This window comes from Chlamydotis macqueenii, chromosome 2 (assembly GCF_036417535.1).
Source record: "Chlamydotis macqueenii isolate bChlMac1 chromosome 2, bChlMac1.mat, whole genome shotgun sequence".
Taxonomy (NCBI): domain Eukaryota; kingdom Metazoa; phylum Chordata; class Aves; order Otidiformes; family Otididae; genus Chlamydotis; species Chlamydotis macqueenii.
Window position 1 is genome coordinate 72,740,810 of NC_141557.1, and position 23,917 is coordinate 72,764,726.

The 23,917-nt window shown below is 40.1% G+C and overlaps 1 protein-coding gene across 3 annotated transcripts in view; it reads right to left on the reverse strand.

The window, feature by feature from the left end:
- The window catches only part of CDYL (chromodomain Y like), a 110,223-nt gene extending 98,934 nt beyond the window's left edge, over window positions 1-11,289 (reverse strand). For 2 of the 3 annotated variants that reach the window (XM_086740251.1, XM_086740253.1), the window contains exon 1: window positions 11,143-11,289. In XM_086740251.1, the coding sequence (XP_086596377.1) occupies window positions 11,143-11,166 (24 nt within the window). In that variant the 5' untranslated portion in view covers window positions 11,167-11,289. The remainder of the gene's footprint in view (window positions 1-11,142) is intronic. The other variant, XM_086740252.1, reaches the window with a different exon arrangement.
- Between the last annotated feature and the right edge of the window lie 12,628 nt (window positions 11,290-23,917).

A 23,917-nucleotide genomic window follows, 5' to 3' on the forward strand; every position in this document is an offset into this window, starting at 1 on the left:
TTTAAGACTTTATTTAGAATATAAAGATCTAAAATCCCTTCCCCCAAATTAATAACTTCTATTCACATCTTAGTTCAAGCTTCATAAATATAAACAAGTGTACAAAAGAAAAATAAAAAGGGCCAAATAAAGCATTATTTTATTAACTTGAGGAATAAAACCGTATTTACATATGGTGGAATACTGACTCTTATTAATTCCCATTATTTATAAAAAGTCTGTCATGAATAGGGAAAAAAGCCAAAAGATATTATTTTTACTTGACAATAAGAATGTCATAATAAAGCAAATTATTTTGTGTGCATGCAAGGAATCAGTTTTGTTACATTTAATAGCTTTGATTAGAGATAGAAATGTTCAAGTGCAAAGGATTAAATTCTTTAGGATAAACGAGGTTGTAATTACTTGAGTAAGGACTTTAACATTGAATAATTCAATTAATATTGAATATATTCAAATAACACACAGCAATAAAGACAGAAACTTCCCACTTTACAGACCAACACCAGTAAAGAATTATTAACTAGAATCTTTACTTGCACTGGAAAAAAAAATCTCACACTATTTTAACTGTAAGTTAACTGATCGCTGTCCATCTTTCATTGCTTTTCACGAGTATCCAAAGGTATCCAGAACTAGAGCATAATAAACCATTTTATCTGGATAAATGGAGGAAAACAACATAGAAATAGGTATAAATGAATAACAGTAAGGTTTCATCTCTCAGTATGGGTGAATCAAGACCTAATGTTCTTGGGGACAGAAACCATATGATGTCCAAGTGCTCATTCTTTCTCTTCACTAAATCCATGTTTTGCCAGTAACGGTAGCAGAGATAACCTCCAAAACACAATCTTATTCAATATGATTGCTCTGTATTGCCCCAGTTTCAGGGTAGAACTGAACTTAAAATGGAAATTGATCCTTGTAAAGAATTAGTTTTAAAGATAAGGTGTTTTAATAATTTATCTCAATAAGCATTTTTTAAAAAAAATTCAATAAAAGACAAACAACTCTGCTATTAAATCTTTACTGATAGGAAAGCAGAGCAGCACGGCACTGTTTGCATACAATTACGACACGTGTATCCTGCTGATGAAAAAAATGAGCAAGATCCCATCTTTGTGTGGTGTTAAAGATTTGTGAAGTAGTAATCCTTCATATACACTGGGTTTCTGTAGTCACAGACAACAGCTGCCGAATCAACAACTGCTTGATGCACTGACTTCCATGTTTTAACACTCCTACAATGTTACATCTCAAAGAAGCATCCTTAAACACAATCATTTCTGTCTTTTCATTTAGAACCTAATATTTTATTTTTGGGCAGTTTAAATAAATAAGTACAAACCTCAGGAGATCTGATGAGTACAATGTGGGAGACAGGAAAAACAAATCAATTAAGGAGTTGCCCTGATACAATGCCTCTAACATGAGTGAAATAGAATCTGAAACACCGATGGATCTTTTGAAACAGGACACTACCTTATTTGTCATTGGCATCTGAGAAAAAAATCTTTGTTGTTATTGATCATCATTCCTTGATAACCTGGGCAAAAATTCCAACATTAATTCTCTGGAATTCATGCCTCTAAAAAGTCTTATGATAATGAACTCATCCTAGACGTCTGTATTTCATTTTCTTATGGATGTTTGTTTCCAAAGTAAAACAAAATAGAAATCAAGTGTCTTTTACTCTCCCACTCAACACATACCCTTTTGTATACTCAAATCAAAACACAAAGTGCATGACACAGCCTACGAACTAGATAAAGGAAGAACAAATTTGAGAACAATTTGTAAGCTGGGCTTTAACCTTCTCTAGCTATGTACATACATTATAAACAACCTGGTGTGCACCAACAGTTTAAATTTTAACTTTGAGACTTCTGACCTTCCTGTATCATAAGTGAAAATTGATTGACTCCTCTAAAAGTGCACTAATTTAAAACTTCTGTTGCCCTTGGGAATGTTTGAGCATCTAGTTATTCCTTCAATGATAAGCTCTTCCTACAAATGCCTTGGTCTTCCAGGGGAAGAGGCTCTAAAGTGTCACTTTTAGGAAGGATTAGAAATTGCTTAGCTGGAAATGCTCACTTAACCAATTGTTGAGTTGCTTTGGATACATCTATTTAGAATAACTATATTTATGATCTAATTCCACAGAAAAGTACACTCAGAACAAAAACTCAAGATTCTCAGTCTGATGTAAACATCATTGCTTTTACTTTCTTTCTGTTTCTTTGTTCTTAGAAAGCACTGTTAATCAAAGATCAAGTTTGGTCCTTATCTGTGACCCAAACAAGTGAGAAAAAAAAATGTGCCAGCCTTGAAAACATGAGGGGCCATCTAAGAGTTACAGCATAGAGTTACTGTATGGCAAAAAGCCTACATAGCAAAAAAAAAAAAAAAAAAAAAAAAAAAATTTTTCCCTTTAAGGCCACGTTTTCCATCAATCTTCCTCATTTCAGAAAGATTATACTCTAGTACTATGGTTTATACTTATAACTCACAAAATAGTGTTAATTTCAAATAATGAGATTAATTCCTAGAATTTGATATTACAATTTGATTTATTCTGTGGCAACAGTCCTCTCTCTCAAGTTTTCTAGACCAGGACTCCACTCACATGACGTAGTTAGCTAGACCTTATTTTAGGATACAGGCTTTAAGCATACGACGGTTCCACCAAAGACTATGCAAGTATCTAGAGTGCATACTGCTGATGATTTCAGGTTTTACTCAGAGTTGGTGTTTTGAAAATTAAAGTTCAAGTTAATACTTTACTGTGTTCACTAACAGCAATATTTTTCTGGTTATGACTCAGAGCTGACTTGTACAAATGCCTTAAACTACACCATTTGAACAAGACTCTAGCAAGTGTTTAGAAGCAATGTCTGAAGAGAAATGATAAAAGTTTAGCCTGGCACACACCTCTGCTAACACGAATGAGCGACCCAGCAATCACACCGTACTCCTGCTTATACCATGCCCTGCCAGGATCCACAGAAACGTGCAAGGCATGGATCGCTCTTCCCCCAGACGTGCCCACCTTTGCCCGAGCCTGCAGTCATGACCCTCTGGCAGATGTGCACGGGGAATGAAGGTGGGCTTTGAACATCTGGGGAGCTCAGGTCATGGGGTTGGCATTTTACAGTCCCAACAAAAGCAGCCATGAGAGCTCCTAGTGATTATCATTATGCCACACTGCCCATGTTTTCCCTCTACAATAAGACATTACAAACCCATGATAGGAATCAGGATGCTGAACTAGATGGATCTTTTATGTCAGTATGTATAGTTTTACATTCTCATTATTTCTTAGAGACAAAATCCCAGGTCTGTTAGTTTTAACCTTCCAGTGATCTAGCCACAAAATACAATGGAAGAGTCACACTGCGCTAGCACAAGCTACATTTCATATATATAACTGGGGAAAATCAGGTGCTGAAATCGAAACACAACAAACAAACCTGATTGAGTAACTAGACAAACTATAATCCAGCTAACTTTCCCAAAGTTACTTTGAATCGCTGTTCCCTTCGTATATCTACATTGTTACTGGTAACAAAAATGTTATCAATATACAGATGCTCTTTCATTGAAGAACTGCTTTTGAAGGAAAGAACTTCAAAAACCATAGACTTCTAAATATCCACTGAATACTACATTCAATCACAGTGTCAGGGAAGTATTTTGGAGTGAAGATATATTCATTTCAACACTCTTAAGAATGTACCTCAATGGTTCCCCTACACACATGTTTACAAAATGTACATCTAACATTTTCCTATGATAAATATATCATAACATACTTCCCATAACTTGCTTTAAACTGTGGCATCTTGAAACTAAAGTTAATTTTTTAAATTATTCCCTAAACCAAGCAAATTTCTATAAACAAGTGTTTTACAGGAAGTAGAGATGCTTAGAGAGGTATTTAAATATCTTTGCAAAATGAAAATCATCAAGTCGCTTTTTAAAAAAAGAAAAAAAGCCATCCTCCTTCCTTCCCTGTTCATCCCAGGATATTCAAAAAGCCCCTGGGTTTTCATTTTTCAGATGCTACTATGACAATCAGCAAAGACTGAATATTAAGACTTCATTTGCTTAAAAGTTGTGAAACTTTCAGAAACTGTGGGGGCAGAAGAACTGGAGAGGCACAACTACAAATGTGGTTATAGGCCACTTAAAACACATACCTTATCTTTCCCCACCAAAAAAAAAAAAAAAAGAAACAAACAAACCATCAGACATAACACAGCTAAGAAGGAAGATTTGATCAGAGCTGTACTAATTTATTTCATGCAGTGCAATTGTAAAATGTGAAGCCTCACTGAAGAATCACAACAGTACCTACTTTGTTTCATTATTTAACAAAACCAATATATAGTTAAAAGATTTTCAGTAAATAGTTTATTTTGCATTTTATGCTAGAAAAGTGGCTTCAAAATAATTTTTAAAAGCAAATTTATGGTTAAAAAATGTATTTTATCCATATCTGTTCTATGTGTTCATACATATTCATTGATTCCTTGAAAAAGATCCACAGCAAGTCACCATTAAGGGACACATGTAAATCTTCTGAGGATGTTTATAAAAACAGTAAATATTCTTGCCTTTATAGTGTACCGAACTGGTAACATGCCAATTTTCTTTTCCTTTAAGTAATATGGAGAGAAGTTCAAAGAAATTATTTCAAAGAACACAAAATTATTGTGTGTAAATACTAAAAGCACATCAAAAATTAGAAAAATAAAAGCTCTTCTTAGAGAGATACTGCAGCTTTGGAGAATACATTCGATAATGAAAAATATAGGACTTTTATTTTTAAGATATTTCTGGACTAACGATATACTGTCAGAGAAAGCACACTGTACATTTAATATGAAAATTATTAATGTTTTAATCAAAGATAAACAAAAAAAACCCCAATCCTGTATTTATCAACAAATAAGGTTACCACATGCCATCCAGCCACCCAGAACCTCCAAGGCACAGAAGAAATTAATGGAGAGAGACTTGAGCATCCCTTTTCACCTTCCAAATATAGTCTGTGGAGCCCATGCTTCCAACTGACACCCAACAATAATACATTGCCCAGAAACACCAGATTTGGAGTTTATCTCAGAAGAGTAAGAGTGGCATTAGAGACCTGCATATCAGTTAAATCCAACAGATAGATCTGCACATCCAGTTCTCGCATATTTAAGAAGTCATTCTGGTCGTCAAAGTTTTGTACCAAATACAGTCTTTGCAAGCGTGGAGTATTCAGCAGAGACAGAAGAAACCATAACTGTTAGTAACTTGCTTTTTCCACCACTTTGGCACAGGTCAGATATGCTGCAGCAGTCAGGAAAAAAATGAAGCTGCACCTACTGAGAAGTCAAAGAGGAACATGGCATTGCTGATGCTGTTCCAGCTATGCCAACCTTCCTGAAGAACAAGGGGCTGTGGCGTGTCTCATTAAGTCCTTTGTGACCAATAATTTATCCTCGTTCAAGAGGTACCAAACATCAGCCTAGTGGAAGCAACCTTCTGTGATAGTAGAGTCTTGTAAGTTGGAAGTAATTATTCTGTGACTGTAAATGTGACTGGCACAGCATTAGTCAATCTTTGATTGACCAAAAAACTTAAGAAATTAACTCAGAGTCTGCCGTGAAGGACAGAGACTGAGAATGTAAGAATTATCAGAGCCTTACATGCTTTGTGGATGGGGCATCTCTCCCCCTCTCCCACTTCTCCCTCCTATCCTTTTTACCCCTGACAGACATGGGCAATACAAAACAAGTTACACAGAAAAAAAAAAAAAAAGAAATAAATCTATTTTCTTAAGATACCTATGACATACACATGTATGTATAGAAGAGTTTTGTGCATAAAAACTGCTAAAACATCTCATCTGTGAACCTTTTGTGATCCTACACAGGACCCAGGCAGAATTTTATTCCTTTGGCTGCAGGTGTTTGAACTCTGGGAGCAGCTACCAGAACCCCACCAGGCCAGCAGCACTGCAGACGGCAGGGCACACTGGAGAAGCCCCCGGAGCCTACAGCATTTCCTTGGCAGGAGCAGCAGAAGAGGGGGCACTGGGCCTCCTTGGTTCTGTCTGGAGCTCTGGGACAGGAGATGAGAGATAATGCAAGCTGGTGAAAAGCAGCATGGGAAGGGACATGGAAAAAAGTCAAGTTTCTTGCACTAAACGTGGTGGCTCCATTCCTGCAGTGCTCTTGCGTTCATGCTCTGGTTTAAAGAAGTGAAAGTCACAAAAGGGGGATGAACAGCTCATCCTCAACTCTATTTTAAGTTAGATGTACAGTTCCTAAGGAGTGGAAGCAACACAAGGAGGTCTGATGTAAATTCCTAGTCTTGTTTAGTTGACCAGGGTTACTCAAGTAAGCCTTAGTCTTTTACCTCTTCTGAAACAAGCAATAACATTTGCACCACTTGTTGTCAAAACAAAACTAGAAAGATTCAGGCATTACAACTCAATGACTGCAAGACCTCCTTTATGAATAAGTGTCACTGATGTTTAACCAAGATCTTAGGAATCAGCACATCAGAAACAAGCAGCAGAAGATAGATCCCAAGATATTTTGGACTTCCTGCAAGACAAGTTGAACAATACCAATCCATTTCAATGGGGGAAAAAAATGGCTATTGCCCAAACAGGCAATTCTAATTTGTTGTTAATAGCAATTTTTCACTAAATACCCATAAGAAATTATAACAAACTCCAAGCTGCGTACTGTACATAATGGATTTACCCTTTCAGTTAACTTAAGCAAAACAAATGTTTAAACTTTCCAGTAAGCACACACCAAACATGATGAAGACCTGATCACTGCAGTGTTACTAGAGCTGTGAGATAAACTTTGGTTTTAAGTGGGTAATTCCCATGCAGTATCAAATTTTCAACTAAATGACAGCATTTCTCCTTCAGTTTTCTATACTCTATCATTTAAAAAAACTAGCACAGTAGCTGAAGAACAGCCCATGGGATCACTTTTGTTGACTTGTGGGCACTTCTGTGCACACAAATCTAAACTTTCATGGAATATCTGTCTTTGGGTCTTACTTACTAGATGATCAAACTTGACATACAGCCTAATGCAATGCTATAGAACCTCAGCCACTTGCTCCTAAAATTAGTTTCTGTTTGTAATTTCATTGTATCTGTGCAATTTAATGTCAAAGGTTTTAGTTCTAAAAAGGAAACAAAAAAATACTGAATCATCATTGGAAGTGAAGTATCACCTTGAAAATACTAGACATTGGGATTAAAAAAAAAAAAAGCATATGTATTTTGCAAGACACTTCAAGAATTTTTTTAAAATACATTTTCCATTCTATAAAACACATTGCAATGTATAATTTTGGACTACAGGACTTTAAATATGTTAACCTGTAATATTTTACTGGAAATCGATTAAGTCATCTTAAAATGCTAGGTTTATGAGCAATGTCAAGGTGAAATACGGACTGAAGAAAAGACACGAATGCACAGGTGCACTTGTGAAGTTCACACAAACTGTTTTGTTTATTTCTTGGTAAAATCCAGTAAAAACAAGTAGCAATCACGGCCCAAGCCTAAACACAGCTACACAAATGTATCCAGTGGGCAATGTGAAGCACCAAGCTATACCGGGAATTCTCGGAAGAAAGACAGAAACACTTGGTTGTTTGATTAGATACAATCTCCAACAGGCAGGGAAAAAAAAAATTATTAAATTTTATAAGAAAGAGACCCTTCCAAACTCAGCACAGCTTTAGTATTTGTCTACCAACCACCATTTGGTACTTCTGACCTGCTGGCTAACACACAGTTGTCCTAGGGAATACTTTTATGGCATCACTTCCACATTTCATCAAACAAATTTGTCATTCAAATCACAATTCAGGATGACTTCAATCCCAGACATCACTGCAAGGATCTGCCAGAGAAGGTCACGTGATTTGACAGCAGAGAGAGCAAACATAGTTTGCTTCCAAATGAACCTTCTAAATGAGGTGGATACCCTAGTTCTAATTACACCAGTGAAGATCACGAGAACAAGCAACAATCTTTCAAGGGGTGGGAATCAGTCAGTAGAGCAAAGCAAACTTGTCACAGTGTGAAAGAAAGTAGCCCTACTGTTTGCTCAAGCAGCTGTACAAAGGACTTTTCAAAAGACAGTAACGCAGACGGAAGCATGAAGAAAGATGCCGAGAGATGTCAACAACGCCTATTGAAACAAATTTAGGAGGAAAAAAAAAACCAGCCCATGGCACCTTTTCTTATGCTTTCCTTTACCTGTCTTGTTCACCAGTTTCTCTATGTCTGTCCACCTCATTAACATGTTGTCACTTGAAGAATCAAACTTACGAACAGAAAAACTATGTTACTCGCCTCACCCATAGAGGCTGGCAACATTACTGCTTGTTTTACTTTCTATCTAGAAAAAAAAAAAAAGAGTCTTTTCAACGTTTTTCAATAAAACGTTTCATATTTTCTTCAGATCTTCTGCCCCCTCAAAAAAAGCACATAATCATTACCACAACCTCCACAATGCTCGGGAACATGTGACATACAGGATATACAGCCAGCCCAACACAGTCATCCTTCCAGCCCATTATTGCATTTCAAGGTTTCCATTTTTGAATTCCAAATCACTGGTCCACAGTTTGGGTCTCTCTCTCTCCAGACTAAAAACAAAAATCATCCCACGAACAACAAAAGAATCCATAAAGATTTTTTTTTTCCTAAAAAAAAAAACAGAAAGGAACTTACCTTCATGTTTATTGTTTATAAGAGTATTTCTCGATTGTATTTTGGAAGAACCATGACACACAACAGCTGCAGTAGTTGGAATTCATACTTAGTCTAACAATTGCAAATAGATTAAACACTTTGTTCAACCAAGACACAAGATCAAGATTCAGGAGGAAAAATGTAGGTATAACAAATGGCACTGTATTTCAATCACCAGATTCAAAGAATATTGCATGGCATGAATCCAAAGAAAATATCCATGAAACAGAAGTAAACCCCCAGTCAATAACACGAGCAGTTCACAGAAGGGTTTAAATCACCTAATATTCAACATTTCAGGTCAACTTGCAGTTACGTACTTCCTAAACCAGTGTGCACTATATTTAAATTATTTATTATTTTATGATTTTTCATACATGGCTACAAATTTCATTAGAAGACAACACCTGTCAAAACTGAACAGCAATTCAGAAAAAAATAGAAAACTGCAAAAGAGACAGCTTGACCACATCTGAATCCAAAAACATTAACAATTTCAGCATCTCTAATAAAATTTGCACTTACACAATTAAGGAATGTGTCTGATTTTTTAAATTAAAAAGTAGATTATCCCTTCAGGTGTTTTGCGAAAGAGGCTTTCACCCAACCGACAGAACACCTCTCCTGCCCAGTGAGGATGGCCACGCTCAACAGACTACTGAGCCCTTCGTGCAAGTCAACATTTCAAAGACAACTTAAGACAACCAAGAAGAGTAATGAGCAGTGGTCTCTCTTAACCTCAATCCAATGTCACTTTGGTCATTTTTTATGTCTATCAAAACCAATATCCGTTGTCCATCTTTGATCAAACACAGTGACGCAAAAAGAGCAAGAATTGGCCACAGCACAACCTATGGGCCCAACTCCGCAAACCAGACAGAACTTTTCCCAAAGTCAAAGCAAGTTTTTGGCAATCCTTTCACATGCAGAGTGGGCCCTAAATTTCTCTCCTACTTCCAGGGATGATCCTTTCAAGATTGGCTTAAGCCACATTATGAGGATGGGGAAACTTGCCAAAGCAATTAACTGTGATTTATCTGTCTTGGGAATACAGGCCTTCAGTCTTCTAGTCTATCAGTTCAGCACCTCCGCTCAGCAGCCAACTCACTTAAAATATAAGCCCACCCAGGGCACCTTTCACTGGCTTCTACGGGTCTGCTCACCCAGGGCAGCACGGATCTCACTCTATTAATGGGAGATACACATCCATCAACATTACAGTAAGACATCTTCTTCTGTCAAATGTCCCAAAGGCTGTCTGTCTCCCTTTGACCTTAGCCTTCCAGCCTCTGGACATAAATATTTTTTAACAGAACCCTGCCTGGCTGCATATTAACTATGAGACAAAAGTATTTTTGGTGCTGGGTGGCCACTTCTTTACCCAAAAGACAAAAACGGCTCCAAAATAACAACGGCTTTTCACTCCCAGGGATGACTTCTTGTAAAAATAAAAACAAGGAAGTTAAATCCAAGAGAACCAGAATGCTTTTCAATTAAGGGCAAGGATGTGAAATTGCCAAACATAAGACAGGAAATTCAAAGTTAGGCTGTCACCTCATTCCCTTCTTCACCCCAAAATCTTCCTCTCACGTCAGCACACCCTTCGACAACCTCCTGAGTGGCGAGCGAAGGATGGCGTGTCAGAGCCTTAACTTTCAATCTTTTGGGTTCCCCCGCAACCTTACCCGTACCGTTGGAGCACGAAAAGGCAAGGAGTTTAAATTTTAATATTTTGCATCAGCGCAGCTCGCCGCACGGCCAAGGCACAGGATGGAAGCACAGGACTTTGGTACAGACACTCAAATCCGGGAGGAAAGCCCCTCTGCCCGCCCCCCCCCCCCCGGACCCACGCAATAACTCGGCTTTGCACACATTTCTGGCACGCATTTTTGCACACCGCCGGGCTCGCGCCCCGGCGTGCTCACTCCCGGAGCAAGTCGCGGCTGTCAGCGCTGCTCCCCACCATCCAGCACCCCCCCACCCCCCCTCCTTCTGGAGTCAAAGTGTTGTGTGAACGTGGGGAGTGGGGGGGAGGGGGGGACGGACGGTGGTGGAAAGCGCAGGCCACGGGTAACACTTTGCCGTCTCCTCCTTTCAGTCACATTTCCGTCCTCCTCCAGCAAAACTGGGGAGGGCAAGGGGGGGGCCAGGCTGAGCCGAGGGGAGGGGGTTGGGGGGGACACAGACAGACACACACGCAGGCGCTGGGCCCAGCGGGAAGGGGCAGCCGCAGACAAGTGTGGGTGACAAGACCGCCGGCTCTCCCGAGAGCAACAAAAAGGCGGGTGGGGTGGGGTGGGGTGGGGTGGCCGGCGGGGCCGGGGGCAGGGCCGGCGCTCGGGGGCTGTTACCTCGTAGAGTTCCTCGGAAGCCATGCTGGGGAGCCTCACAAGGTGGAGTTGGGTGCTGGTTTGGAGATACTTTGTTTCAGTTGGTGTCTGTGTGGCCTCCTCCTCCTCTTCTTCTTCTTCTGCCTCCTCCTCCTCGTCTTCTTCTTCTTCTTCTTCTCCTCCTCCCTCTCCCTCCTCCTCTTCCCCTCCTCCTCCTCCTCCTCCTCCTTCTTCTCCTCCTCTTCTTCTTCTTCCTCCTCCCTGCGCGTCTCTCTCCAGCGCAACTAACAGCTCCGCTCGCCCAGTGCCAGTGAGGTGCCGCTGCTGCTGCTCCTGCTGCTGGCGGCGGCGGCGGCGGCGGCCGGGCTGCGCGCACGGCAGCTGCGCAACTCGCTCGCTCGCTCGCTCGCCCTCGCGCTGCCTCTCGCACACCCCGGCGGGCGGGCGGGCACGCACGCACGCACGCACACACACACACACACACACACGCACGCACACACTCTCTCTCCGCGCGCACACACACACACGCTCGCTCGCTCACTCACTCACTCGCGCGGCGGCGGCGGCGCCCCGCACCCCCACCCCTCCGTCCCCGGCTGGCTCGCTCGCTCGCTCGCTCCCTCCCCAGGAACACTAATCGAGCGCAGAGAGAGCGCCACACGCAAGCACTCCGCCTCGGCTCCCGCCGCCCCCGGCACCATCCTCTTCCTCCTCCTCCTCCCCCCGCCCCCCCCTCCCGCACCCCCCCCGCTTTGATCTCCCATTGTCTGCTCAGCTGATCCCGGCGGGGGGCGGGAGGGGCCGCGCCCGGGGAATGGAGGGGGGAGCGAGGGGCGGCGGGCCGGCCGCGGAGTTCGGAGAGGCGGGCGTTGGGGGGAGGTGGTGGGACACGGGGCCCACGCACGTGCGGGGGCCTTGTCGCTTCCCTGAGCCCCCCCCCACCCCCACCCTTCTGGCCCCGCAGCCCCCGCGCTCGTCCTTCTCCTCGCCCCCGCCGCGCGTTGTCCGGACCCCGCGGCCCCCCCCAGCCCCGCTCCTCCATGAGCTCTGGCTGGCTCCGGTCCGTTGCCCCACTCTACCACCACCATTCGTATGAGCAACGCTGTAACGCGCCCGCACCCATTTTTTTCTGGCCGTCCAAACTTACTCGGTTGAATGCCTTTGCCGCAAGAGAGCGAAGGACGCGGGCAAATCCACGGGGCAACTAAGCAGCCCTCAACAATGGTTGCCAACGGCACGTGTGTGGCTTCCATCTCCCAACCAGCCGTGTTTGCAACATCGGGAAGGCTCCGCCAAGGCCTCCCTGGTAGGATGGGTCAACAGAAAGTAGCTGAGCTGTTGACTTTCTTCTGGGTCCTGTGATGGTTACACCATGCAACTTGGTTCTCGTCACCTCATATGACATCTGGGGGTGCTTCACAGGAAATTGTGCAAAGAGGGTGCCGTGTACCGAACCATTAACTTGATGAATTCCAAGCATCGTTGCGCAAAGGTAGATGTGATGAGGTACTCCTTCAAAAGCAAATTCCACAAGGCAGAATTTCTGATCTCAAAAGAGCTGATGGGTGGGACAAACCCAGTGTCAGCAGAGGAGTGCTTTACTGTGTGCTCTGTCACACCAAGGCATTTGTTCTGGTGAGTGTTTCTTATTCCGTACCACACCAGGAAGCCATTCTCTGCCACGGAATAGCACAAGTTAAAGCAGAGCTCACCATGTTTGCGTAATCAACCAAGTCATTGACTGAACTAATTTTTTTTTATCAAGTTACCTCTTCTTCTTTTTTTTTTGCCACAAAGTCTTTCAAAAAAAGTTTCTGGAAAGCCAAGAAACACCTCAACATTCTACTTTGCTAGACGAGTTTTGGACCGTTGTCCAGTAGGTACCCACTCAGAAAACAGTGATCTGTTTGTGGGCTTTGGACAATTTATGTAGAAAGAGCTGGAGATTCCTCTCTCAGACTTGGTTAACCTGCCCATGCTTTGTAAGAAGCACATCACGTCTCCCAGGTCAACATCCTTCTTCTGGATAACTGAAATTCTGGTCTGGTAGATAGACATCATTTGGACAGATAAAACGCTTAAAAAGTTTCATAATTCTCATACTTTCCTAATTTCCTAACTAGTCTACAAAAAGGTTAGAACTGATCTGCACATAAACCGCTTCTTGAGATCTTCAAGAGCTAAGCTTAATCTAAGTGGCGAAAAAAGGGTTCGTTCAGTGACAGTAATGGGATTGTTGACAGAAGGGTAGGCGTATGAATGAAGCGGAGACAGTTAAGATCTAGGAACTCTGTGGCTGCCTTCTGGGGGTGAGCATTTAATCGCAGTTCATAAGATGTGGTCTGAATCCTTTTTGAGCTGTGCTCAGCATACTATCATTGCTGTAGCCACCCTTTGAAGGATGGTCTTTTGAAGTAATTGGTACTCATGTTTTAGCAAAGAGATGGCAGCAGGGGTGGCTGAAGTTGTTACTTGGCTTGCAAGGCATAAGAACAGAAGATCTTCATTTGTACTAACGGTCTTACCATTGCAGTAAACCAGGTCTTAGGTGTTTTGATCTTCTCAATGACAAAAAAAGAAATACAGTTCATCGGTACTGCTCTATTTTTAGTACTTCAAGGAAACAACAAAAGCTCAGAGTTACTACTGATTTTTAATGTTTCTACCACACTCCACATTTCACCATCGGTGAAAGCACACATTCGTTGCTTGCATTGCCATTTATTCTTCTTTGCCTTCTCTTCTACCCTTTTGTCCTTGTTGCTTTATAAGACTTTTCAGGACAATCAACGATACTATTAAAAAATACCATGCGATAGTGCTACGGTTCAAGCATCAGAAAGGTACCAGGTTTTGTGACTGGTACCCAGATTTTGTGCTTGGATTTTGCTACACTAAGTTCCATGATAGCTTGCTCACATCTTGCTTTCTCTAGAAAAAATCAAGTTGTCCAAAAGTTGTATGGTGAATTGTCTAGATCACCAGTTCCTTCTTATTTATGAAAGTGTTTCACACTTGCCTCACTGAGGCATGACATGTCCATTTTTAATAATATTTCGGTTGTTGAAACCAATCTTCCTGCCAACGTCCTAAATGGCTTTGCTCACATTCCATATAAATGTTTCTAGTAGAGAAGTTGTACGGAATACAGTAGTGGAGCACCCTAGGAAGAGTGGAAAGCCAGGCCAGTTTGAGTTCTGACAGTGGCATCAAATGTTTTTAAAGGTGCTTGAAACAAACTTGGTTAACCCGGCTTTGGAAAGAGTCAAACAATGTCAGCCAAGCAAGACATTTTACCGCACATATATGGTGCTTCCAGTTTGAAGTGGACAACTGCCTGTAGTGGCAGTCCTGGTAAAGTCAGGAGGACAGTCGTTCTTCTGTTTAGCAGAATGAAGAATGTACCTCTGTATATATACAGGTGAGGTACAGATCATGGAATGAAGTTCATTTGAGAGGTCAACTCTATTGTGACCTCACTGTGTGCCTGTGTCTATAAAGGTCTCCATAGCCAGTGGAATAGCTGAATTTGGAATGGTTATGGTGGTAGGCCACAGCTGGCTGGAAATTTACAGTACTGAAAATATCACAGAGATCCGTATTAGATGGGAACAAATCTGCATCTCCAGAATTTGCTCTAACTAAGGGATCACAGCCAAATTTGATACGCAGACATTTATGTACAAGATCGTAACTCTTTGTTGTGGTTTAGCCCTCATCACCACACAGTTTCTCACTCCCCCTCCCCAGCGGGATGGGGGAGAGAATTGGGAAGAAAGGAAAACTCGTGGGTTGGGATGAAGACAATTCACTAGAATAGCAAAGGAAAGTTACAATATTACAACAGAATATAAGGATACTAAAATATACAAAATGAACAATGCACAATTTCTCACCACCCAACATCACAATGACCAATACAGCCCATCCTGAGCAGTGACCATACAAACGAAAAACCGAGCAGCAGGCAAAGGAGCAAGAAGGAGAGAGTAAGGTACCCACTCCGGGCAACCCCCACTTACATGCTGAGCATGACGTTTATGACATGGAATACTCTCTTTGGCCAGTTTGGGTCAATTATTCTGTCTGTCTTTCTCCCAGCTTCCTGCACCTGCACATCAGCCGGACAGTGTCCTTGGTCTCATTAGCAACAACTCATAACATGAGTGTGTTTATCAACATTCTTCACATAGGAAATCCAAAACACACTGGCTATGGAGAGGAAAATTAACTCCATCCCTGCTGAAACCAGGAGACTTTTGATAATAAAGTGACTGCCTGTAACTTCTGATCGGTTATATTAAGGTGATTATCTGCCTTTTAGTATTTGGGAGTAGGGCTTGGAAATGAAGCATTTAGTAGTTGAGATACAGTCAGTGAGTAGCTAAAGGATTTCAAAAGGTAGGATTGAAATGGCTAAATGTGATGGTCTACGCTGTAGACTATGTAGACATGCATTAACATTTGATCAAATCACTCTATGCTACTTTTTGACAGTCAACGAAAAGCCAATCAGCATAGTCAATGGAATTCACAGTATGCTTCATCTCATCCTAAAGTAGATGCCTCTGTCCAGACAGATGAATTGAAGTCTAAATTTTATTTACTTTGTTGGCTGGATTTTTACTGATCGGAAGTATGGCACCTATTCTGCAACTGCCTAAAGAAAGGTGAGATTAATCCTACTCATGTTTCCACGATCCAGGCTATCTCAATCTAAGACAACTGGATAATTTGAAACTCTTTACTGGCCAACTATGTTGACAGATTAGATATGAAATATATAATGTCCCTTTGCATCTAGTATTTTTTGTTTCCTATTTTGTTTCTATGCTCATTTGTCCTCATCTTAACTCCTAGGATATGGCTCATCCTTGCACTCTGATATTCTCTGTAATTTCTATCCCTCTTCCTTCCCTCACCTCTTCCTCATCTCCATCTCAGACTCTTGTCTTCTAAGTGGTCTGAGATGCTTAAGTGAAAATGAAGAAACAAAAATGCTAGAAAAAAGCATTTCTTGTAATCTGTATCCAAGAGAGCAGAGAACTGTTTCCCATTGTGTAGTGGGGGCAGTTTAAACAGAAGTCATTTCAGGCAGAAAGAGGGGTTTAGTCGTGTGACACATTGAGGAACATGGGATCACCTGAAGGAACAACTGTTAAACAAGATTCTTTACACGAAAGTCTAGAAGAGAGAGCCTCCCGTTTCTTTAAACTACTAAGACACGACTTTTGTTGATCTGCAAAACATTGACTTCTAGATTAGATTAAGACAGTAACATAATCAGACTTAAATAACTGAAGAAAAGAATGGTAATTATGCTTATAGCAATAGATTCTTGCTAATTCTTGAGGACTGACATCATCATAGCTAGCTCTTTATTGATAAGGATGTAGTTTCTTTCCCCAGATTCTTGCTTTCAAAGAATGCTGGCAGATACTCCACTACTTCTTTGTGGATTTCGATGATAGACTCAGTGTAATAACTTCTTTAAATAACCATTAATTTTTCTTCACAATCTGCCTGTGAAACGAGTTTGTATTGTTATCCATCCTCTACCCACGTAGAACTGAGACATGAAATTAAAGTAAATATTATCAGAGATATTATTTCTGCTGTTCAATTAAAGAGGCCTAGATTTAAGTACGTAAGAAAATATAGTACCTTTTTTTTAAAAAAAGTAGCTTTCTTATTGATGTTTGTTACAAGTGTAAATACTAGATGCTTCTGTAACTCCAGCTGGGTACCCAACATCCTGAAAGCAGTTTCCAAACATATATATAGAAGCCATCTGTGACTACCGTGTTTTAAATTACTTGCTTAGTAGCAAATGGAAGTTTTGTGACAGAAGTAGGAATAAATCATCATCTCTTGGGACAAAATGCATGCTTTATCTATAGGACCTGCTTTTCTCTTCCTGCATTCTCCTGCCTCTTTCACTACCCACCTTTCTAGTTCTGCAACATGTGAAACTGGAATCTTAAATACGACAGCTTCCATTAGTACAGAGAAGCAGACATAGATAGCCCTGACTATGGGAGTCGTGCAGTCAATGGTAACAGAGATGAGATTAATGTCTCTTTGCATCCCTGGTAAATGTATCTGCCACACACCCCTGATTTATTCCTAGAAGACGCTCTGTGGCTTGAATGAAGCAAAAGCTCCATGGAAGAGGCAATGTGAATAGCTGATTGGAGAACATACATAGACATCGAAGACGTACAAGTATTACCTAACTTTTAAGAAGTTTGTGTTTAAAATCTCCAAACTGGAAATCTGAAATAAAAATAATCTTGTGTAATCACGTTGCTCACCCTTTCAGCTCACCAGCAGAGTTTAGATGTTTACATCCACATCAGAGATAAAAAGTTTTAGCTACTTCCTTGAACTCCTTTGCTCTATTCAAAGTAGCACTGTCTTACCACTGGAATGTAGCTTCCCTTGCCTTGATGAGGATGAAAACTGCTTTATAAAACAACTAAGAAAACAAAGTCCTAGCTTAATGGGTTGGGAAGGGAGCATGGAGTGAAGCTGAAGGATAATTTTATCCTTACAGAACACTTGAAATGTCTGATTAGCCATAGCAGTTTGCTCATTCTCATAATCAATGTAATGATCATTATAAAAAGTGCATTACCTGAAAATTAATTTAAGTAACATTCTCTTCAATTTGTGAAAGGAGGTGTCATAAGCTAAGAAAGTAGTAGGTTGAGGAATGATATAAATGTAGGTACCATGTCTGAGAGATAGCCGCTCTTTGCTTTTCTCTGGAATCTGTCATTTGCCTTCTTATGACTAAATACAGTTTTAGAGCAAGTAAGTATGTGGAGAACAGAGACAGCTGAAAGTCTGGTTTGTTTTTTTTTTTTTTAATAGAGGATACAGAGAGCTGTACAGATTTTTAATGAGGTAGATATTCCAATACAGATCATGAAGGATATTTGTTCTTAGAGAACTTTTTTTTTTTCTGGTTATGAATATGGTATTTACAGGTTGATTTTTCCAGAGTTTAAAAATCTCCAACTTTTTTTTTTTTTCTCAACATGATATATCAAGCCTTTTTGAAATCCTGTAACCAGTGTTGTCAAGTGAAGACAATGTTAGTCTGGGTGGTAAACTGCTAGCTGTTTTCTCTGATAAGGACATTTGTAGATATTGAGAAAGAACAGAATATTCCTTCTGATAACTGCAGAAAGGCTAAAAGCCATAATTTTTTTTTTCCATTCAGATGAGAATAAAAAAAGCTTAACTGTCTTTTCTTCTTAAATAACTGAAAAAAAGGAAACCTGAAAAATGCAGAGGAAATCTATCCTCTAGAGCAATGGAAATGCATTATTATGAATAAAGAACGTGAACTTTTTGATTTAACAGTTGAGTTTTTGCAGATCAAAAATGGGTTAAAGATCTATGTTTTTCTTTCAGTTTCAAGATTCAATCCTGTATTTTTCTGTAACTGGAAGAGTAATTTTATATTAACATGGTGATGCCAAAATATCAAACACTTTTGTGATGTCTCAACCAGGGTTGCTGGCAGAATGTCAGGTTGTGATCCTTTCTTTCCTCCAGTTCGTAAGACTGCAACTTATCTTTAGAAGGAGACGATGAAGAAACAAACATCCACGGAATCTTCTGCTTAGATCTGATCACCCAGGTCTGTGCCTGCATCTTGGAATTCAATAGGCCCGGCGGCTTCCCCTCAGTACTGGGAATACAAACGTAAATAGGTGGGATTCAGTGCTTGTTTTCCCTTGACTGCCCAGAGGAAGGCTTTCTATATAGTGGATTAAATTTAGATTTTCTGAAATTATCATAAAGTAGGTTTATCCAGTTGACTGCATTGTAGCCTAGTTCTACCAGTACCTCTTACCAAAATTTTACTCATATAGAAGAATATTACGCTAATCAGCTAGGCTTGTCACTTGAAAAAATGTTCATAAAACTGTGCAAACTGCCTTTCAGCATAGGGAAGGGATAGTAAAATGCCTGCTTGATTCACCATTAGACTGCAGATCTGACCGTGGATTCAATATAGCCTGGACAAAAATAGTATTATCTTCTGTAAAGGAAGGGTTGCAAAAGGTAAAACATCTTTAGTGAGAAAATTAATGTATTTTCTTGGAGGTGGTTCGTGAACAGTTCCTTTTTGGGGAAGCATGTTCATATCAGTATAGCTTAGCAAAAGTGTGACAAAGTGGAAGAGGAAGTGGTCTGAATGTCTTTCATTTTGTTTCCTTGTCTTTCTCTGAAGCTGTCTGTAGGGCTTACTGATTCGACTGGTGGTCCATAGATGAAATAATGACCTTTTGCAATAATTGTGGCCATATAAAAGATCAAAATGATGACTATGGCTTCTTGAGACTTATTCAACACTGCCATTGGAAATAAATTTATTTCCTAGGGATAGGCCATGACAGTATGATCCTTTAACACAGAAGCTTAAGTCAACATGACCACTTCTCTTAAGTCAGTTTACAGACGGAGGTTTTGCAGCTGAGAATTCATGGATCTGAAATTGCAGATTCATGCAATTTTCATCTTTTCAGGTAGCCCTCATTAACAAAAGCTGGCACATTCAATCAATAGCCTTGTTGTTTAGACTGGCGGCACTGGAACAAAAGGCCTTATTCCAGAAGTTTGCCTGTATTAGGATAGGCTGAATTCTACTGGATTTGCTCTGTTAAAATTTAGCAGTTGCTAGCTGGTCATCTTCTGGTATGATTATTCAAGTTTTGCTGTCAATAGACAAGGGTAGTTCACTAGTAAACACTTTACTAGGTTTTCCCATCAAGCCCCTATGTCATCTTGAACTGCGTTCCTTGTCCTCACACAAGGAGACTGTATTAGAGGGGCATGGATGTTTCGATCAGTCTTTCTACAGCAATGCAATGGGGAATTAGTTTTTCTCTAGAAGGTCATGTATTAACACAGACACATGTCTATCTTTTATTTTTGGCTCTAATAACTTTGTGTTGTAGCATAATATTAATTATCCTTAAAAACAATAAAGAAAATTAATGAAACAAAATGGTCTAAAGTCATGTATAATCAAACTGAAAAACTAACTAAATGCCAACCATGCTGGTGTATTTACATCAGCTTGGCTCACTGAAATTCTAAAAATGATCACTGCTGTAGTTTGGAAGGAACTCTTGCCATTAAAAGCTCCCTACATCTACCTGTTGTAATCTTACCCTTAGATGACTATGCAGCTGTAAGGAAAAGAAGTGAGCAAAGGAGAAATGAGGACACTCCAGTGAGTACTTCCTCAAGGAGTCAAGCAGCTGTCAAGTCGTGTTGTTAGCACATCCCAATAATGAGAAACTACAAAAGCTATTCAAAGAAGAACATATTTTTCCTGAACATTGTTCTGGGGAAAAAAAACCCAATCACAAACTGTATCTTTTCAGATGAATTATTCTTTTAAAGAACTCATCAAGAGGCATATATTTAAAAGTTCTGATCTAAATGGTTTAAACACAGCAAAGATAACAATGTAAAAGTGTCTTATACTAGAAAGTGTCGAGCAACCTTAAACATAGGCATTACTGTCTGTATTGGCTGTAATAAAAACAGTATAACAGAGCATGTAACGTACTCCCCAAAGATACAATCTCAGATCAGCACAGGCATGCATAAACACTACACAGTAGAAAGATTTTTGAAAATAAATATGGGATGATTCCCTTACTCACCAATAGTATAGTTACGAATTAGTCATACAGGTCATCCCAAATGAGTGGAGAAGATAACATCTTTATATATCACATCACAGTCTTGCATTGTTTCACTATAATACATATACCAGAGATGAACTATTTGAAGAATAGTTTTGAAAATTTGAAAAAACACTGTTGCAATTGTTGTCTAAATTGTTGTTGTTTAAAAACTGCTCTAATTAATTTGACTGCAATAGTTCAAGGCTCAGACAAGATGAAGACTTAGAGTAATATCTACAAAAGACCCCAGAACCACTTAAAATTGTTTCTGTATATGAAAGCAGTTTTAAAGTGGAATAAGGGACTTTCTGCACCTACAAAGGCTGGAACACTGGCACTTCCCAAGGGAACCGAATTTTCACTCAAAGCTCTGCAGAATGGCAAGGAAAAAAATCCTGTCAACCATCAAAATTTTATCACAAATCAGTTGCATTTCTACTAAAAGTATCTAAGTCCAGAGTAGAAAACTGACTGTTCATCTTCCTGGCTCTCTTCAGAGACTCCATCATGTGGAACATGTCAAGGAAACCGGAGAAGGCATCACAGAAGAGACTTCCATGCTTCTGCATGAAACAGGAGAAGCCGAGGGCTCAGGGTCCACTTCAAATTCTGTTCTTTACATTAGTTGTTCTTGAGTATACTTGAAACACAGCAAGCAAAATCACCAGTGAGTTGCATATAATAAGACAAAACATACTCCTGTGCTTTATGGACAGTCTCCATTAGTCAGGTGATAAAACTCTCATCAACTTCAAAGGGTCAAAGCTTTATAAAGCAACTTCTAAGAGTCAGCAAACGTAATTTTGCTAAGGAGAAGTATTCATTCTTGGGAAGAGAATGTATATGTATTCAATAAGTAACAAACTCAAAAGGGTTTGGGTTTTTTTTTTTTTTGCAGAGAGCTGTAAGTGTAAGAGTAGACAGCAGAGTCAGTATCAGTTTTTACCAGAATCCTAACATGTCGTTTTCAGTGTTGCAGGAATGACTTCACCTCTAGCTCCTCTCTGACTTGCCTGATCCTGGGCTCGTGTTTGTGTGCAATCTTGCTTTTCTTTTGTTTTCAGTCAGGAGGCAAGTGCTATCTTGTATATACTAATGCCTATCATTCTGCAGTTCTGACTGATTTCAGGCACCTGTTTTTCTTTTGATATTGACAAACAGCTCCTTTAAAAGAAGGCATCTTTATTTAGCAGTTGGAATGAAGCATGAGAGAAAAGGAGATTTTAGAAACAGTGAAGAGCCTAGGCTCATATTTAGTTCAATTTTGGTTAAGGTCCAGCTGGAACCCATCCACTTCATAGGGATATGCAGGAATAACATAGTCATGCTGATAATCATCAAATGACTTCTCACAATTCTCCCCTCACCCCCAAGGACAGGCAACCTCTAACAACAGACACAATCAACTCTGAAAGAGTATCTCAGCTCGAATAACCTGACTTACAGGAGTGAGTTTGAAAACCAGTGGGGATATTAATGAAAGTACTTCTGCATTGTGGGAATACTTTCATCCACAGAAGGTTAATCCAGGTGTTCAGATGTATGTGTCTGTCACCTGGCTGAAGTGAAGATGCACTTCAAGACCTGAAAGTCACGTGTCCGGTGCCTTATGTACAGTACAGAAACTTCATATTGAGGGACAGATCCAAATACAGCACAAAAAAATTAATCAAAGGCACACCCACATTTGTCACAGTCACATGCCTATTACATTGTGCAAGAAGAAAACAGTATCTGGTCAAAATAAGCAGGGGCACGTGAATGAAAGAGAACTGCTTACGATACTTTCACATTTTTATTCTAAGGTCAGTTAAAAAATATGTTCAGTGTTATCATGGAAATGCAACATAAGGAAATACAATACTAGTTGACTTACAGGAAGTTGAAGAGGAGAATGGCTGTAAGCATGTCCTTAACAGAGAAGAAATAACGCAATAGTTATGGAAGAAAAATATATGGTTTTTTTTTCAAAGTCTGCTTTCCACCTTCTTATTTATTCTGTTCCATAGAAGTCTTTGCTAGGGTTCATCATGGGTACTTTCTCAGTAACATGAAACACAATTACATTCCTGATGATGAAAATGTAGTGGTGAACAAGGTAAGTAGGTTTATTTTCTGTCCAGCTGGTTAAGGAGAATTTTCAAACCTTTCTACTAATTTGGAATCTCAGGGTATGGACGGAATTTATGAAGGTGAAGACTAATAGCCATACTCTACGCTATTCCTGACACACTGAAAAATATTTAAAACAGTGGCTGATAAGATCCTTGGGTTTTGAACGGCTGCCCAAGGTAAGAATTTTTTTTCACATTTTAGGATATCAAGAACACAATTTTTGTTTTCACATGAACGTAAAGCTTAAAGCAAGACACCTATGCACATACACAGATTTCCTCCTCCACTATAGTCTTCAAAATGTAAACTAATGCCCTGCTGATTCAGGCTTGCTGAAGAAATGCGATTTCTATTTAAATCTTGATAGGGAATTATGAACATTTTTTTTTGGGAAGTAAAAACAAAAATAAAAAGTCCCTATGTGGATATTATTTCAGAAAACAATCTCATGCCTAGAAAGAGGGAAAACAATTCTATTCCCCTGGGGATTTTCAAGTTCTTGGTAAGAAATTTACATTTCTGGGTTATTGTCAATTGGTAATGAAACAACAACGTATTTTATTTCTGAGTATTCAACTAACATGCAAAATCTGAAAGATGAGCAACTGTGCTTAATGATAATTCTTGCCGTTTCTTGGGGTTTTTAGATTTTTTAAAATCATGTTTTCTTCTTTGTCTCTGAACTGGAAAGACATGGGTTTGATGGACAGACCACTTGGCGGATAAGGAATCGGCTGGATGGCTGCACTTAGAGAGTTGCAGTCAACAGCTTGATGTCCAAGTGGAGATCAGTGATGAGTGGCATCCCTCAGAGGTCGGTACTGGGACCAGTGCTGCTCAACATCTTTGTCAGTGACATGAACAGTGGGATTGAGTGCACCCTCAGCAAGTCTGCCAACGACACCAAGCTGTGTGATGTGGTGGACACGCTGGAAGGAAGGGATGCCATTCAGAGGGACCTTGAC